The sequence below is a fragment of the Giraffa tippelskirchi genome, chromosome 9, assembly GCF_054371585.1.
Source record: "Giraffa tippelskirchi isolate mGirTip1 chromosome 9, T2T-mGirTip1v1.2.pri, whole genome shotgun sequence".
NCBI lineage: Eukaryota > Metazoa > Chordata > Mammalia > Artiodactyla > Giraffidae > Giraffa > Giraffa tippelskirchi.
In genome coordinates, this window is record NC_137283.1 from 150,215,039 (window position 1) to 150,233,791 (window position 18,753).

Consider the following 18,753-nt stretch of genomic DNA (forward strand, 5'->3'; position numbering starts at 1 on the left):
TAGCCCCACATACCCAACAATCGGAGGAGTTGTGGAAGTCTGCGTAGGAATGTGTCCATGAGATGAAGACGTTGTCTTGTGCAGGAACAGTGGTCAGGTTCAGAACCGCGTTGGTGAGGCCGAGTAGCAGGAGTCGTTTACCCAGCTCCATCTTAGAGAGGGCTCGTCAGGGACCTCGTTTTTTTTTTCCTCTTCAGAATGATCTTGGTTTCCCGTGGGTCGGTGGGGTCTTTCTGGGTGGTCCACTCTGCGTCTTCCGAGTCAGCGTGGTATGCCTTTTTCACTCTGGTGTGATGGATCCAAGGAGCAATGCCTACAACTTTAACTGCGGTAGGGGTGGTTAAAACAACAGTGTAAGGACCTTTCCATCGGGGGGGCAGTGAGTCATGTTTCCAGTCTTTCACCCATATCTGGTCCCCTGGTATAAACTCATGCATCTGCTCCCCAAAGGGGAACGGTATTTTTTTTTTTTTTTTTTGCACAAACTTAGTTACTTGATTAATTACCTTACCTAGTTGTTCCATCTGCTGTGATATCCCATCTCCCCTTACCTGGAGTATATTAGTTGTTACTTGTCTTATTATGGGAGGAGGCCTCCCATACACAATTTCGTAGGGAGAGTAGCTGTGGGACCGTGGGGTCATCCCGAGTTTGAGCAAGGCCGTGGGAAGTAAATCTACCCAGGAACAGTCAGTTTCTATAATCCATTTAGAAAGTGTCTCCTTTAGTGTCCGGTTAGTTTGTTCTACCATTCCGGAGCTCTGAGGCCGGTAGGCAGTGTGTAACTTTCATTTTATATTTATGGCTTTGCTTACTTGTTGTAAAATTCACTATTTTTAGTATTATATTCATTTTCTAGGGCTGCCATAACAAGATACCACAAACCAAGTGGCTTAAAGAATAGAAATTTATTGTCTCATAGTTTCAGAGGCTTAAAGTCCAAGATCAGGGTGTTGGTAGTATTAGTTCCTTCTGAGGGCTGTTAGAGAAAATCCATAACATGCCTTTTGCCTAGCTTCTGTTAGTTTTCTGGCAGTCTTTTTTGTTCCTTAACTTGTAGAAGCATCACCCCAGCCTCTTTACATCTCCCTGTGTATGTCTGTGTCTATCTCCAGATTTCCTCTTTTTATAATGACACCAATCATACTGAATTAGGGCCCTCCCTAATGACCTCATTTTAACTTGATTAATTTGTGAAGACTCTCTCTACAAGTAAGGTCAGATGCTGAGGTTCTGAGGGTTAGGACTTAACATATGAACTCTTGGGGGACACAGTTCATCCCATAACTAGTTTATATTAATAGTTCTATCAGTATTGACAAACGTTACTGTCCTGTAACTACCACCATGATCGAGGTATAGAACAGCTCCATCACCCAGCAACATTCTTCTGTGCCTTTGCGGTCAACTTTCCTTCAAACCTGGTACCTGGCATCTACTGATGTGTTTTTCTCCTCATAATTTTACCTTTTCCAAAATTTCGTAAAACTGTATACAAGAGTATGTAACCTTTTGAGTCAGCTTTCTTTTGCTTATACGTAATACACATGGAGAGGGCATATCAGCAAAAGAAAGTTGACTCAAAAGGTTACATACTATTGTATACTGGCACCCCACTCCAGTACTCTTGTGTGGAAAATCCCATGGACGGAGGAGCCTGATAGGCTGCAGTCCATGGGGTCGCGAAGAGCTGGACACAACTCAGCGACTTCACTTTCACTTTTCACTTTCATGCATTGGAGAAGGAAATGGCAACCCACTCCAGTGTTCTTGCCTGGAGAATCCCAGGGATGGCAGAGCCTGGTGGGCTGCCATCTATGGGGTCGCACAGAGTCGGACACGACTGAAGCGACTTAGCAGTAGCAGTTACTTGTTGTATCAGATCTGATATGAAGGCTGGGCCGTTATCTGATCCTGTGCTGGTGGGGAATCCAAATCGGGGTACTATTTCCCTAAGCAGGCTTCGAGCTACTTTTGATGCTCTCTCAGTTCGGGTGGGGAAGGCCTCCACCCATCTCGAGAATGTACATACCAGGACCAACAGGTAGCGAAAATGGCGATATGGATTCATCTCAGTGAAGTCCACTTCCAGACGTTCAAAAGGAAGAGTACCTTTTAATTGGATACCTGGAGGTTTTGGCCTGCACCCTGGAGTGGCGTTTTTCTGAGAGCAGGCGTTGCAATTTTGGGATTTCATTCTACACAGAGAGGAGAGGCGAGGAACCAGAAAATATCTTCGGATCAATTTCTCTAATTTGTCATGTCCCAGGTGAGTCATGCGGTGAGCTTGGCTCACCAGAGAGGGGGCCATCTTTTCAGGCACTAGTAGCTTACCATCCGGTAGTTCCCACCATCTTTTTTTTTGTCTTGGTGGCTCCCTCTGCTTCAGCCAGTTGGTTTTGAGCCTCAGTGTATGTTGGGGAGTCTAGGGCCAGCTCCGGTAGCTCAGCTAGGACAAAAGTTTTCATGGGGATTTCTCCAGATTCCTTTTTGTCTTCAGTTGCTCGTCTGGCGGTGTCGTCAGCCAGCCTATTCCCTCGAGCCTGTGGGGTGTCTTCCTTTTGGTGCCCACGGCAGTGGATGACTGCTACCTCCGTGGGACTCCAGACAGCGTCTAGCAGAGTCAGGATCTCCTCCTTATTTTTAATGTGCTTTCCATTGGCTGTTAAAAGGCCTCTCTCTCGGTATAGCGCCCCATGTACCTGGAGCGTAGCAAAAGCATACCGGGAGTCGGTGTAGACGTTCACCTTTTTACCCTTTGACAATTGCAGTGCCCGGACTAAGGCCCATAATTCAGCTCGTTGGGCTGACCAGTGCTGTGGTAAGGAGCCGGCCTCAATAACAGTCTTTTTTGTGACTACAGCATAGCCTGACATTCGCTGTCCTAGCTTTACCAGGCTGATGCCATCAGTATACAGAGTCCAGTCAGGTTTTGAAATTGGCCTGTCTCGGAGGTCTGGATGGCTAGCATAGACCTCCTCTAAGACTTCTATGTAATCGTGAGTGGGTCCACCTTCTCCTGTTGGGAGGAGTGTTGCCGGGTTTAAACCCTGGCAAGGCTCGATACGGAGGTTGGGGTTTTTACATAGCAGTTCCTGGTATTGAATAATCCGGGAATTGGACAGCCATTTGTGGGGATCTCCTCAAAGGAGGGTGTTGACTTCATGTGGGACCTTTACGATCAGGTCCTGGCCGAAAGTTAATTTTGTGGCTTCACGTACCAGTAAGGCGACCGCGGCTACTGCCCGCAGACAGCTAGGCCAGCCGGTGGCAACGTTATCAAGCCGCTTTGAAAGGTAAACAATCGGCCTGTCCCACGTTCCCAAGGTTTGAGTCAAAACCCCCATGGCTGTTTTATCCTTTTCAGTCACCTATAAGGTGAATGGTTTGGTGAGGTCTGGCAATCCCAAGGCGGGGGCGGAGGTGATTGCTAGTCTTAGCCCCTCAAAAGCTTTTTGTTGTTTTTTAGTCCAACTTATTGGATTTTTTTCAGGCCCTGTCAGGAGCTCATATAGGGGTTGGGCTATTTGAGAATACTTTGGAATCCAAATCCTGCAGAATCCAGAGGCCCCTAGGAACTCCCTGACTTGTCGCCACGTCTTAGGCAAGGGGAATCTCAGAATTACTTACTTCCTAGATTGATCTAGCAATCTTGTGCCTTCTCTTAAGATAAACTCCAAATACCTTACCTCCTCCTTGCAGATTTGTGAGAGGCAGCATCCAGGATGGTAGAGTCTGGTGGGCTCATTGTCCCTCCAGCTGAGGCTGGAGCCTGCCGAGTGGGCGGCTCTACAACCTGTGGAGCTGTTGGGACTGCTGAGGAGTCCGGGAGGCTTACCGGTCTCGGGCTGGTTCCTCCGGTTGGGCCTCCAGCGGCCGCGGTGATACTAGTTGGCGGGACCATCATCTAATACGGCAGTGGGGGAAGTTCATCTTTCTCAGGGTCTTGTAAAATTTCCTCCTCGTCTTTGGTTACCTTTTGAACCATCAAGATTTTTCTTTTTCCGCCATGAGCATAAAAACGGGCCCATTTTGGGAGGGTCTTGGGCTATTCCCAGCCAAGAGTCTATGTACGGGAACTGATCGGGGTGTCCGGGCTTTCCCGTAACTATAGCATAGTCTGTCTTTGTGAGATTTAAGTCCATAGCTCCCTCTGGTGGCCAGCCAACTCCCACGGAAGGCCATTCGACTTCACAAAGGGTACGGAGCTGGCTGGGTGTCATTTTCTTCCCATAGTCTCCATCGAACCCTTTCTTAAAATTCTTAATCATATTCTCCAATACAGTGGCCTTAGATCCGCTTCCTCCCATTTTTTTACCTCTGGATTTCCCTGTCCCAGGGCCTTCCCGAGAAGCCAATCTACCTGTTTCCACTGGTAGGGATGATGGGTCACACAGCAGATGGGTACCTCTTGGGGGAGGGCAGAATACGAGCACACGGAATTTAATATCTCCTTCCTAAAACCCTGTGGCGACCGTTCAGCACATTCCCTAAGACAGCGTGGACACACCTCCTAACTGGCTTTTTTAAACCCTAAGTTCTCATTCTTTATCTTTGGCACAGCCGTCAACCCGAGTGCCGAGTAGCTATTGTCGCCAACGTAAACCAGTTTCTTATGTGTCTCCCTTCTGGTCCCTCCCAGGGGGGTGATCAGGCCCCCTCTTCCACCCTACCGGGTGGGTTTCTCCCTACTTGAGCGCTCAGTTTCCTTGTTGCCATTCACTACCTGCCAAAGCGAAGAAACCGGGTGTTGAAAGGCCGAGTTCTTCCAGAGGGGCGAGGCGCCTTCCCCCCTCTAGGAGATTCAAGCTACAAAGCCTCGGGGTGGCCTCAAACAAGACTTGTCTCCTCAAAGTGAGGAGTTTCCCGGCCAACCCACCAAATGTTATAGCCATGCTCTCTGGGAAACAAGCTCACTCAGAAGGACAATGTAGACAGTGAAGTGAAGTTTATTACACCGGCGGGCCCAAGGCAGAGTATCCTCTTAGCCAACAACCCCGACCAGCATTTGTGAAAATCTTTTATACCCCATGTGTACGTGTCTGAACCCACCACCCCAATTTCTTTGTGACTTACATAAACAAAGGAAAGGTAAATACAATCACAATAACCCCATGTTCAAACAATCAATTATCAATAAGCCCGAGGTGACAGAAAAACATCTGTGACCTGTCTGGAGGTAGGGGGATTAGTGTATGTTTTCTCTTGCTACTGCTAAGTCGCTTCAGTCGTGTCCGACTCTGTGCGACCCTATAGACGGCAGCCCACCAGGCTCTGCCGTCCCTAGGATTTTCCAGGCAAGAATACTGGAGTGGGTTGCCATTTCCTTCTCCAGTGCATAAAAGGGAAAAGTGAAAGTGAAGTCGCTTAGTCGTGTCCGACCCTTAGCGAACCCATGGACTGCAGCCTACCAGGCTCCTCTGTCCATGGGATTTTCCAGGCAAGAGTACTGGAGTGGGTTGCCATTTCCTTCTCCGATGTTTTCTCTTAGGTGATGAGTAATCTGGATACAATCTTCAAGATTCCCCTGTCCGGAGGGGGTCTTATCCTTCTATTGTCGTTTCCACAGGCACTAAGCACAGAGTTCAGAGTCCATTAGAGAGGTGGCCGAGCATGATCATCACGAACAGGCCTAAGATGGAGTCCAGGCCCCATGAATTCCTTTTTCAGTGGAAATGCACTGGTGTTTGAAGGTGTAGGTAGACTGCCTGGGAAAGAGAGGCTGAATCTAAGCTATACTCCGTAGGGCCTAAGGATACCCTTAACTCCTTAAAAAAGGGAAACAGAGGTCTCAGAGAAATCCTGATCTCTGCACTTTCCACAGGGATAAAGGTCTTTTTACTAATTGGGAACCCAGGTCAGTTAACTCTAGGGAGCCTCTTCAGAAACAGCCCAGCCACACGTACTACCACTAACGCAAGTGCTCCTGCCTAGCCTTTGCTCCTTTTACCATGTTTCATCAGCCTGTTCTAACTGCTTAGGTTGTATCCTTTCATTTCCAGCCTCTCAGGTCAGTTTCTGTAAAAGAACAAGTGAAATTGGGATGAAGTTCTCAAAGTATTTCAGATAATTGTTTCGTCTTTGTGATAGCTTAACAGATAAATTTAGGTTTTCTAAAAAAAAAAAAAAAAAAAGAACACATTCAGCCCCTAAAAGCATGCGGTAACTTAACTATACATGAAAGTGAGTGTGAACATAAAAATTACGTCTCGTTAATCACATAAGTATATCCCTAATGCATTATCTTCTTAACAGAATTTTAAAAATGCCAACCTCCACCCCCTCACGCCGATTCCACCCCACATGAAGGGAAGTCTGATGGAAAGAACAGAACTGGAAGTCTTAATTGACTGTGAGCAAATATTTGACTTTTGCAAATCCTCAAAATGACCAAGTCAATACATCTTAAGGGCCCATCAACAGTCGTGGAAAGTGAAGGAATTCTTAAACATGAGCTTCTTTAGCTTCTTGTTAAATCCCACTCTGAGTAGAAGGTAGTATATTAGATCAACAGCCAGACTGTCATCAAGGGTCAGTTTTTGCCACCCAGAGTCGGTTTAACACTGTACCTTCTTATAGTCCAGGGAGAAACATCCAGATGATGGAATAGCTATTAGAACATTGGGGAAAATGTGGAGCTAGATAATGCTATCATCAGAGAACAAAAGGTTTTTTTCATCAAAGGACTGGGAAAGCCTGAGTAAGATCTCAGGACAACACCCCACCCCACCACGTCTACATCTTCTACCTGGTGCCCCCAAAGGAGAAGACACTTGTCTTCATCCCCACTCCCACTGCACTGTCCTGCTGCCCACACCAGCCTCTTCTACCCCAACAACAGAGTGGTTCCCTGTTGTGGTCCTTTAATGGACGCAACTTGGGGGTACAGAGTCGACCGATAAGAAAAGAAGGAAGAAAAGAGGCTGGTATTCCCTGGTTTACACAGTATGCCAATATAACTCTAGGACAAAGACCTAGCACCATCTACGTAGGCTCAGGGCGTCCTCTCGAAGAGGTCTTGAAAGCCTGGGCAAATAAGTAGACACAATGGACACCTGTGCTCCGTGGAGGCAGCCTGAAACGGAGAGAGGGAGAGAGCAAGAGAAAGAGAGAGAGAGAGACAGAAAATGAGGAAAGACATGGTGACCAGTGCTCTGGTGGAACAAAGGCATTTATTTAACATATTGTGGGCATATATATACTCTCTTACCAGATAGCCCTTTTTAGCAGAGATAGGGATCAAAAATCTAACAAGTCATCTAGAAAGCTGGAGGCTAGAATTATTCTCTAGAGAGGGGGTTGTAAAAGTAACTTTACATATCAGAAAGGAGACTTGTAAATGGCTGCTGTTCACCGTATGGAATTTCCAAACGAATGAGATACATGAATTTCTATTGTCCCCAAAAGCCGGCTTGCCAGCTCTCTGGCACCTGTATTCAGGTGCTGTTAAAGAACATAGAATTCATGCAAGACTGAAAACAGCACACAGGAAGCCTCCTGTTAAATGTATCCTGACAGTTCCCAACCCTACAGGGAAGTGTGGGGGCCCAAGACGAAGAAAGAACATCATGTAGGTAAAGATGGGTCCAGTGGAGAGGCTTGGGGAGACCCGAGGCTCACCTCTCCCAAGTCCTGACCAGAACAAACCTGCCCAGGAGCTAGAGGCCAGCCGGCTTCTCACCTGCTGTGGTCCCTGATTTCTTCATAAGATTCATGACGATGAAGCAATTAGAACTAACTGGGTGATGATCAATAGGACAATGCAAGCGACCAACCGGATGGATGCAGAGTGGCTGATATCTGGGGCCATTATTAGTGGTTCTAAAATGAAAAAGCAAAAGCCTTGTCAACTCGCAGAATACACCTTCCTCAACACCTGCTGTCCTTAGATAGCACATGTTCCCCATATAGTTACTGACTCCTGTGTAGCCACGCTTCAGGTCCGGATGTGGAAAGATGAATGGGCTTGTGCTGTGTCTTTGAGGAGCTAATATTTCTACTGAGTTGTGTTAGTCACTCAGCAATGTCCGACTCTTTGTGATCTCATTGACTGTAGCCCAACAGGCTGCTCTGTCCATGGGATTCTCCGGGCAAGAATACCGGAGTGCGTTGCCATTTCCTACTTGAGGGAATCTTCCCAACCGAGGGATCGAACCCAGGTCTCCTGCCTTGCAGGCAGATTCTTTACCATCTGAGTCACTGAGATAGCAAATGTTGATCTGATTATCTTTCCGGTGGACATGTTTACTGTGAGGAGTCCTTTTTGAGGAGGACACAACTGGGGGTACTTAATTCTGTCTGGGAAGGGATAAGGGCTTCATTAAGTGACATTAGAGTTGGTTAAAGGATCAGTACAACAGAGGGGAGAGAAGGCCTGGAAACATAATGCATATATAGATTTGGGGACCATCTAGCAGTGCCAGGGGACTGGGTCATTGGTTAATGAGGAAGGGGGCTCCTGTGCTGAGGGAGGTGGGCTGGGAAAGGAGGATGTTGGGAAATCCTATGCAATGCCCATCACTGACTCTCTAGACAGGAAGTCCACCAAGGGATCAATCACTCCATCCATCCATCATATTTTCAATTGCACAAACATATGTGCTAGGCATGAAGGCACTAGACCTTCGAAGGAAGCTACCACCTCCCCTACCTCCCCCACCCCACTCAGTTACCTGTGGGCTCTGGGAGCAGCATGTTCTCCCAGTGTTCCAGGAATTCCCTAAGCCAATAACTGCAGTCTCCCGTTGAGATCTTTCTTAAATACTCCACCAGTTCCTGGTTGTTCTCCCACTCCTCTTTGATCCCTGTGGCTCCAGGATCAATGACTGTCCAGACTATGCTCATGGTGTCAAGGAGGAGGGCTGTCCGTCCATTGAGGCTGAAGTGCAAGGATGCACCAGAGCATTGCTTGGCTTCACGCTGACAACACAGCCTGACCTGCAGGGTAGGAGGACCTGTGCCCCCCCCCACACAAGGAATCTTTCTGGACTGTCCACAGTCCATCCTCCCCAGTCACTCAAGTGTGTCTGCACATCTAGGGGCCAATGATCTTCTGACCATGACCTGCCCCCTCTTACCCATCAGGTCCACCAGGTCTCTAAGGCTGGATCGTGTTCAGTCTTTTCACAGGAAGGACCTCCCCGCATGCACTCCGCCCCTACCCCTCTCTTGCTGTCTCCAGCTCCCCATCCCCTACCCATACTCACCCTTCATATCCTTTTTGTCCAGTTTGATGACAGGCAGGACCATCCTGAGCTCTCTTCCTGCTTCTCCCAGCGTTTGGCTCAGTTCAGTCCACGCTTTCGTGTCATTTACCTCCTTCCCCAGGACACCCAAAGGTTTGACCTTGTTGCTGTCACTGTCATACTGGAGGAAAGGCTTTGTGTCCACGGAGCCCTGGACTTGACACCAGGGCTGGCCAGGTCTGGACTGAGATTTGACAGTGAGGTCGAAGCACAGAGAGTGGGCATCTGTGAGAGAAAACCACAGATGTGTCTGGGAGATTTCCCTCCAGGGCCTGGTTGCAGAGGGAGGGGTCTCTATCCCAGACCCCCTCCCTCCACTGCATCCTCAGTCCTGCCTCACCTTTAACTGTCAGGTTTAATCTCTTTGATGCCACTGTGGATCCCTTGGGTAGAATACTGTTGGCAGGAAGATTTATCTGACACATTTTTACCATCATGTACCAACATCTGAGGCAGCAAAAACAGAAGACAATGTCTGCCTTCTAGTGACTTAAAAATCCATCTGAGCAAACAGGACTTTCAACAGGAATGGGAAAAAAAAAGACCATAGAACACAGGCTACATTCACAATGGGCCCCTAGTCATCGGAAAGGTTTTTACTGCAGTAGGAGGTGGGGCTTGGCAGGAGAGGGAAAGCTGCTACAGGAGCACAGGCACAGGCACCCTGTCTTGGGCGGGGTCCCAGAAGGCAGGGTGTCACCTCCTGGGCAGCCAGTCCAGCTAAACCACACCCTCACCATCCTAAGAGCTGAAAGACAGGCCCCCACCAGCATGGAGCTCCTTCCTTTCCCCTCCTCCCATGCTCCACCTCCCCTGCCAGAGCCCCAGATCCCAGGACACTCACTGCCCAGAGTCTTCCTGGGTTCTATGAGCAGCAGTATCAGCAAAAGATGGCCTGCGGTGTGAGCTAGAGACATTCTTTCCAGCAGTTTTAGAAGATTAAGGGGCAAATCGTAGCCTGGAATGTGTCTATACCTCTGGCTTCGCCCACTGCCCAAAGTCTTCAGTCCTGAGGCTGAGGAAGCCCTGTTGAAAAACAATGCAAAGAATAATTATACCAAGGAAATATCTGCAATATTCAAATGTTATTCCTCATTAAAAACAGCAACAACAACCACCAAAAAACAGCGGTGACATTAAAAAGCAAAATTCACTTTAAATACCCCACCCTCAAAGACCCCTTAACTTTTGTGAACAAAATGCCCCAGGTTGTGTTGGCTTCTCCCCTCCTTCCCACAAGGGCTCCCCCCACCCCAGTCCACCTCCCAGCTGCCTCTGTTGCTTCCTTTTCCGTCTTCTGTTTAGTCATCCTGCATTTTTTTCCTACTTCTTTCTCCATCCTAACCTGTCGGACTTTGTCTTCAGTGATCAAGATTCACTCTTACCCAGTGCTCCCCAGTATTAATCCGAAAGGCCACAGGTGACCGTACATGGTCTACAGCGGAAGGCCTGGGTACAAGAGTTGTGTTGGAGCCAAGACTCCAGAGAAGCCGGAAGAAATGACTAAAGAACTGTAGCTAAATGTAGCTAAATGACTTGGCATGCTGCCACCTCGACAGCTAGACCGCATGTTACTTTAAGAGCGTTCTTTTTATTCTCTGCTTCCACAATAAACGTAACCGAATCATCAGTTCTATTTAATCTGATAAGGTGGAAAAAGGGTGAAATGTTCCAAGTTCCCTCCTTGAAGAAAAGAAAGCTGAAGAATTTGGTTTTGCAATAGCAAGATACTGACTTAAGTATTTGTACTAGGAGATAAAATGACTAAAAGAGACATTCAGGCATGATATTTTGTTTTGTTGAAAATACTCCGAAGTTGTTTCTCTGAACATAGAAGGAATCCCTGAGTCCTGTAATAGCAGATGGTATTTTTCTCACATTATCATCATTTGCAACAATGAAATTGCCATACAGAGGAGAGTCTGATTTTTCACAAACTAGAGGAAGACAGAAAGTGTCCTATTTGTGGAGATTTCTTGTTTGAGTAGCTGAACATTTCATTGCAGGGATTCCATCACTTAGCACCAAGAGTTCAAATAGGTTGGAAACAGAAAAAGAGACTAAGGAGGCTGTTCACCAGACGTGACACAACACACGAGACAATGCAGCTACTGCGTCATCGTAACCGGAAGTCAGGCTCGAACTCGTGGCTCTGAATTCCTGGCTCTAAAGTAAACAGACGGAAAACAAAGGCGGCCAAGAAAACATTGAGTGAAAGCAGCACAGCACCTGTCAGGGGCATTCTGGGAACACAGTCTCAGGCAAAAAAGAAAGAGGCCTTGGTCCAGGAGACTGAGGAAATCCTGTCACTTTCCTGGGGCTGCCCCTCTCCAGCCGCTCCTCCAGCCCTGCCCTCACTGAGGGGCTTCTATGTCCTCCGCCCCCACCCCCACCCCAGGCAAGGCAGCTTCTTGTCACCTCCTCCTTCCTTCCTGCATCACAGAGTCACCCAGGCCCTGACACACCCTGCTTAGGCTCAGGACTGGAGCCAGTAAGAAATCAGTCTGCTCCCTTTACTCAGGTCCGGATCCTCCCGAGGCAGGCCTAAAGGACCAGGCAGCCGGTCCCCAGAGGAGGGGCCTTGCCTCCTGACAGCCTTGGGGGGCTGCAGGCAAACCTCCTTCCTTTGCTCCCCTCCAGCCTCTGAGTCAGCAGCACACACAGCTTTCAGGACCAGGGTCCCTGCCCCCATCTCTTCCTGGTACAGACCAGCTGGGCGCCGCCACCCCAGCTCAGGCCCACCATCCTGTCATCTCTGCTCAAGGCAGGACCGCTCAGTGATGGAGGCTCTGGGTCCCCAGGAGGCCACAGACTGAGTTGTAACTGCTGCTGTTCCAGGAGCACAGGCCTGGCCTCACCCCTTCCCACGGTCTCTCCTGTGGGGCTCTTCCCTTGCCTGCTTGACCCAAGCCACTTCCTGTGAGAACAGGCCTTTGGAGCTGGATCTGCAAAGGCCTTCCCCTTCCTCCTGGGATGAGAGCCCAGCTCCTTTCACCTTGGGTCCCCTCCCCGCTGACACATCATGTGGAGCCCCCCATGCTGCTCTCAGCCCCCGTGAGTCCTGCCCTCGCCCTGAGTGCTGGCTGTTCTCACACCACCTACCCTGGGCCCTGCCAGCCAGCATTCTTTGCTCAGTCAGGGTGATGTGGTTAAACCCTTTTAGCATCAGCAGACTCTCAGCCTAGTGAAGGCCCCCCTTTCCCATTGTCACCTGACAGTGGGGACCTTTCAGAATTCAGGGCTGAGCTTGTCTGAGTTCTGCTCTCAGGTGATACGGGGTCTTATCCACCTGCTCATTTTCAGGATGAGGAGGTTCAGTGAGGGTCAGGGGATGGCTGGGATTCACCTTCCCCATCCTCACACCAGGCCGCGTGCCCCAGGCTTCCCTCTGAATTCTGCCCTCAGTACCTGTTCTTGTAAAGGATCCAGGCTACGATGCCCATTATGACGAAACCGGCGAGAACTCCAATGATGATCCCGGTTTTGAGATCGATGGCTGTGGCCATGGGCTGCACTGTAGGGGGGACCGTGGTCGGTGATGCTGCAAGGAGAGTAAGAGTGAAGCCCTTGTCCAGACCCCAAACTCAGCAGATGCCTCCTCACCTCCCTGATCCAGGTACCCCTAATGTGCAGACAGCTTGCACCCATCACGTGGAGGCCCCAGTGATAGGTCCTCAGGTGAGATGGGAGGAGGGAACAGCCCAGTCCTCACAGGGCTCTGACAGCTAATGGGGGAGCAAGGTTTCCAACACAGCCACTCAGTCCTGCTGTGACATAGAGATGGTGACATGAGGATGGAGTCCTCTGGAGCTGACAGCAGAGGTGGTATTGACAGATTTCCAGAAGTAGGATTGGTGACATTTAAAAGAAGATTCTGGAAAGAGGGTACAGAGAGAAATAAATCCCAGAAATCAAAAAGATGTCTACAGGATTGGGATCAGCAAAAATCCATGTTCAGTCGTCCAAAGGCCTGTGCTGTGAGGAGAGACGTCAGGAGGTGGAAGAGAAAGGAGGATGACAGAGCACCCCCAGGTCACTGCTCTCCCAGGACAACTTACTTTTAAAATTTTTTTTTTTACATTCTTTTATTTTTATTCACACCCAAAACATTGTTAATTGGGGTATAGCCATTAACAATGTTACGATAGTTTCAGGTGAACAGTGACGGGATTCAGCCATAGATATACATGTACCCCTTCTCCCCTAAACCCCTCTCCCATCCAGGCTGGCCCATAACATTGAGGAGAGTTCCATGTGCTATACAGGGGGAGCTTGCTGGTTATCCATTTGACACAGGCCTGTGTGTACATGACCTTCCCAAAGTCCCTACCTATCCTTTCCCCCGGGGAACCATAAGCTTGTTTTCTAAGTCTGTGAATCTCTGTCTCTTTTGTAAGTTCCTTTGTACTATTTCTTTTTAGATTCCACATATAAGGCGTGTCATATGATATTTCTCCATCTCTTTCTGACTTACATGACTCAGTATGACACTCTCTAGGTCCATCCATGTTTCAGGAACAGCTCACTTTCGATGGATCACTTTGCCAACACACACACACAGACACAGACACACAGACACACACATGCACACACAGAGGGGGGATCCATATCACATTGAGTGGACTACCACTTCCTTATACTTGTCTCACCTGCGCTCTTCAACATATCCTCCCAGGGCACCATAAAATCCTGAAGCCAGGCCCGACAGTCTCCCATGGAGACCTTCTTCAAGAAGTCGCTCACAGCTCTGTCATTCTCCCACTTCTCCTTCATGTGTCTCCCTCCAGAATGAACCACGGTCCAGTGGCCATTCTCCGAATCAAAGCGGAGGCACATTTGTCCATTGAAGCCGAACTGCCAGGATCCACTGCTGTGTCCATCCTCTTCACACCAGCACGTCATCCTGGCCTGCAGTATCAGAGGGCCTGACCCCACCGAGGAAAAGAAAGAGCTCAGGCTCTGGACTTGACAAATTCTTTGCCTCACCTTGGTCCACCTCCCTTGGGCTCAGCTAATCTGGCCCTGTTCTCTCCTCCAAGGCTCCCTCCTTCCGCTGGATTACTAGGGAAGGACCAAACTCCAGTTGAATTTTTTACCCATAAACAATGGATGCAGCGAAGCCCCCAGTGTGCTTCTTCAGTATTTGGACTTCCTAACTCACCCTTAGACTCGAAGAACATGAGTTTGACTTGATGGACATGAGTTTGAGCAACCTCTGGGAGTTGGTGAAGGACAGGGAAGCCTGGCATGCTGCAGTCCATGGGGTTGCAAAGAGTGGGACACGGCTGAGCGACTGAACTGAACTGAATTGAACTCACCTCTGGCCGTGGGTTTCTCTGGTATAATGTCAGGCAATAGCTCCTTAAGGAAGTCCCCGATGTCTCTGAGTGTTTTTGTCTGTGTTTCCCAAGTGTTTGTAGTTTTCACCTCCTCTCCCAATGGACTTGTGGATTGCATCATGGCACCACCACAGTCATAGGAGAGAAAAACATTCCCATCTACCTGGCCTTGAACCACACACCATGGCTCTCCAGGATTGGGCTGAGGATCGACGGTGAAGTTGTAGCAAAGAGAGTGAGCGTCTGTGAAGGAAAACGCAGGTGAGGGCAGGGTTGGGAGAACAAGACCCATTACCTCCTCCCCACACTTATGTGAGAGCAGAGTAAAGCTGCAGGGCTGGGTTGGCAGAGCAGGAAGGTCCCCCTTGCCCCCAACACCAGCTATAGGCTGAGCAAGCAGAGAAACCACATAACATTATCTCTACTCTGCTCATAAGGCCAACACAGCTGCAGAAAGGAGAATTCACAATTAGGGGTCACAGGACTTGGCAAGGCCAGGAGATGCTGCTAATCTACCACTTTGATGGGTCTTGGAATCCTGGAGAAGGCCTGGCCCACATGGCATGAAAGAGAAAATCCACAACTTCCGACGCAGGTGGTAGAGGAGGGGATCAAAGGCTCAGAAAAGTGAATCTGCCAGGGTGGACATGCTATGAAAGGGCAGGAAAGTGTGCAGTCCACCAGGTGCTATGGAGCCCAAGAGGAAAGAATGGATGAGAAGCATCTCCAATAGCTCACGGATAACTTTTGCTGAAGGTCAGTGATAGTGGTACGAGATGGTATTCCTGTGGGCTTCCAGCAGGAATAAAGATGGAGAAGTTGGAAAGAGATGATGCCAGGTGGAGTGCTCTATTTCCGAAACAAAGTCGATGCAGTGGTCAAAGTGACTAGAGAGTCCCACTGCAGCCAGGCCTCACTGCAGAGAGTTCGATGCTGGCTCATAGCACAGGGTCATCCTAGAGGCAAACAGATGAGCAGTGAGCCCTGTTAAAAACTACACGATTGAAAGGAAAAATTAAAAAAAAAAAAACAGAGACAAACACAAGGCAAGATGATGAGGAAGCTGAATGCAGACATCCTAAAAAAATGTCCAGATCCTTTGTGCAGTATCCAGCATTGAGTCAGGTCTTATATTCAGAACCCATTACTAGAGACAGAGATGCCAGGCATCAGCAAGGAGGGCCCTCTCATCACCACCGCAAGTGCAGAAGTCCTTCTGGCCTTTGGAAGCCACATGGTCATTGACTGGGGTAAGTGTACACTTGGCAGAGAAGCCACCCCCACATTCATAAGGACCTAGAGTGGTACTGACATCATGTCCAGCATCTGAAACATCATCGTGGCCTGCCTGTTATCACTGTGGTGCTGAGATCTGTGGTAAGGAACACACATCTGTCCCACGTCCTGCCCACAGCAGTGTCACCCATTCACTGATCCTCATAGTGCTCCTTTCACATCCATTGCATTTGCAATATGAATGAAAAATCTTGATAGTAAATTACCGTGGAGTGAGGGCTACTATAGAAGCCATTTCCAAGTTCACACTTCTGACACTGACCTTCACCCCCCAGTAGTACGTGTAAACAATATCATATCCTGGAGAAAACGACAGAGTACCAAGCTACAACCTCTCCAGGGCTGCAGGAGTGTTGTCCCTATCCTATCTCCATTTAATTCCCACTGTGGCCCATAGATTTCTATAATTGTACATATGATATATTTCAAGCTCTACAGACCATAGTTTTCTGTTACAACCACTGTCCTAGCACAAAAGCAGTCACAAATGATTGCTGAATGATGACCTGCTTCTTGGGCAGATGACCCAGCAGAACCTGTGACATCAGAGGTATCTGTGGTCGGAAAGGTGCTATGTGCTGTCTATGGCGTTTTACCTGGAGGTTCACAACACACACCCTTTATGTCTTGAAGCAAGGCCATGCGATTTGCAGTGGGGAATACCACACCATATAAATGTGGCTCCTGGTCTGGTCCTCGGGGCTGGTAGAGGTGAGGCCTCTGGTCATGGAATGTCAACATTTTCCATCATGATCTGGGCTCATCAACCCTTAATCATTAGTTCAGATAGACCAGCCATCATAGGATAGAATTGAGGATGTGGTTTTGCATAAGCAGGGCCACAGGGAACAAATAAGATGTATCTGCAGGTGGCCTAGGCCTGACATCAGAATTGTTGTAGGACCACTGTTCTCTGGGGCCTTACCACGTGGCTCAGCAGTAAGGAATCCTCCTGCAATGTAGGAGCTGAAGTAGATGTGGGATCTATCCCTGGGTGAGAGAAGATCCCATGGAGGAGGGCATGGCAACCCACTCCAGTGTTCTTGACTGGAGAACCTCTTGGACCGAGGACCCTGGTGGGCTATAGTCCATAGGGTTGCAAAGAGTTGGACATGACCGAAGCCACTAAGCATGCACATGCCATTCTCTGCTCGTGCCTGAGGCTTCATGCAGTGTCCCTTATATCTCCATGGACCAAGGAAGCCACTCTAGAGCAAAGAGGGTCAGGAGACATTAGCCCATATGTGCTGGACCTACATTCCTTGCACATTCTTGCCAACCAGAACCTATAAGGCAGGACAGAGGAAGTTTCTGGTTCATAAACAGGAAGCTAAGGTACTCCTTGGATGAGTCCCTAGGGTGAGCCATCCATTACTGTGGTGTGACCCAGGGCAGCCACTGGGTTGTTTTGGTTTTTTCCAGTCGTCTTTGCCTGCTCTTGTACCACAAATGTGGAGATGTACAATGCAGACAACCACCAAATGGCCTGTGGAGACCAACAGATTTACTGTCTTTTGAAGAAAAGGTTCTCCAACTCCTGTCTTCATTAATAGCTATTATAGGCCACTGTCTCCATAGTCTTAGGGAATATGAATGTGGGACCGAAGGGTAGAAGTGGGGGTGCCCTGTGTCACACACTTTGGGAAACTCTTCTCCCATCTCTCCTGCTTTATGCCCTTGGGGGCAGGCTGGGAGGCTTTTGCTGGGGTGAATTCTCAGGCAAGAGGATGGGGTGCCAGTTGACAGAGGGCATGTTTAGGATCCCTTCACAGATGGGAAGTTGTTGGAGGCCCTGAGGTTCTTTGGACGGGGAGAGATACAGAAAAATAGTGTTGTAACCAGGCAGGACTCTAAGGAGGCTTCCTAGGACAGACTCCACCCATCTCCCCGCCCCTCCCTCCTGCACTGCCGCCCCCCTTCCGCCCAAGTGGCGGACTCCACCTAGACCCTTGCCCAAGTCCCCCGACCTCCCTGCGGCCAACGCAACTGGTCAGACTCCACCCAGCCTTCCCCGGAACCCCGTGGGTTCCGTTCCTCCGGAGCGGCCGCCACCTGTCCTGCACCGGCTCCAGTGGCTCCGAATTCCCGAGGGGCGGCCCGAGGCTTGCAGCAGCATTTCCTGCCGCCGCTCTTGCTCCCACTTCTCCCTGCTTCCCCTCCCTTGCTGCTGGGATTCCTTTTTCACCCAGATCGTGTCTTTTACATGCCAGGGGGCGGGGGTGGGGGAACGGCAACCAGCCGGGGAGTGGGGGCGGAGGAGCAGGAGCCCAGCGGGAAAGGAGCGCGCGGAGGTCTAAAAGCAGGCAGGCGGCCCCGGCGCGGCGTTCCCCGAACCCCGGCGGACACCCCCATCCCTCTCGGGGTCTTAAGGCCCCGTGTCCGCTCCCCGCAGGTTAATCCCCGAACTCACCGCCTCGCGCCGTGCAGAAGCTGAGAGGCACGAGTAGAAGCAGGGCCGCCAAACTAAGACGCGCTTCGAGGTCAGTGGTCCAGGCCATCAACGCGTACAAAGTGCTTTGATCTGACTACGCGGGGAAAGCGGAGCTATTTATGAGAGCCCGCCCCTTCCTTCCCTCTCCTCCTCGCCCTCGCGTCCAGTCCCGCCACTTCCCCGCCGTGTCACTTCCCCGCCGTGTCAGCTCCTGGGGGAGCCCGGTGTCTCCTTCACCGGCACGGCCCCACCCAGCCGCCCCCGCCTGACTCACTCCTTGCTCCTCCTGTCCCTCAGCGTTTCTTTTCTCCTCCGAATCCTTCTGGCCCCTCAACCTTCCTCCCCTTTCCCGCTTGCAGTCTTCCTGCGGTGGTGGTTGAGTCGCTCAGTCGTGTCCGACTCTTGCGACCCCGTGGACTGCAGCCCGCCGGGCTCCTCTGTC

At 49.7% G+C, this 18,753-nt stretch overlaps 1 protein-coding gene and 1 long non-coding RNA gene across 7 annotated transcripts in view; one reads left to right on the top strand and one right to left on the bottom strand.

Annotated features, from left to right (window-relative positions):
* LOC145521427 (uncharacterized) overlaps positions 1 to 18,753 on the top strand; it is a 37,521-nt gene that overhangs the window by 10,640 nt on the left and 8,128 nt on the right. The window contains exon 6 of one of the 2 annotated variants that reach the window (XR_014065380.1): positions 10,611 to 14,845. This is a non-coding gene — a long non-coding RNA (uncharacterized LOC145521427). The remainder of the gene's footprint in view (positions 1 to 10,610; positions 14,846 to 18,753) is intronic. The other variant, XR_014065379.1, reaches the window with a different exon arrangement.
* On the bottom strand, positions 4,934 to 18,403 carry LOC145521414 (UL16-binding protein 6-like). Of its 5 annotated transcripts, XM_081529984.1 has the most exons (10): positions 18,291 to 18,403; positions 15,323 to 15,540; positions 14,564 to 14,827; positions 13,895 to 14,170; positions 12,654 to 12,786; positions 10,090 to 10,271; positions 9,207 to 9,470; positions 8,673 to 8,954; positions 7,682 to 7,821; positions 4,934 to 7,075 (listed from the first exon to the last, which is right to left on the bottom strand). In XM_081529984.1, the coding sequence occupies exons 3-9, from the start codon at positions 14,703 to 14,705 to the stop codon at positions 7,712 to 7,714; spliced, it is 1,389 nt and encodes a 462-aa protein (XP_081386110.1). In that variant the 5' UTR covers positions 14,706 to 14,827; positions 15,323 to 15,540; positions 18,291 to 18,403; the 3' UTR covers positions 4,934 to 7,075; positions 7,682 to 7,711. The 5 variants fall into 5 exon arrangements, with proteins under 5 accessions (XP_081386110.1, XP_081386109.1, XP_081386108.1 ...); XM_081529983.1 differs by lacking the exon at positions 15,323 to 15,540 and having other exon boundaries at positions 4,934 to 6,018; XM_081529982.1 differs by lacking the exon at positions 15,323 to 15,540.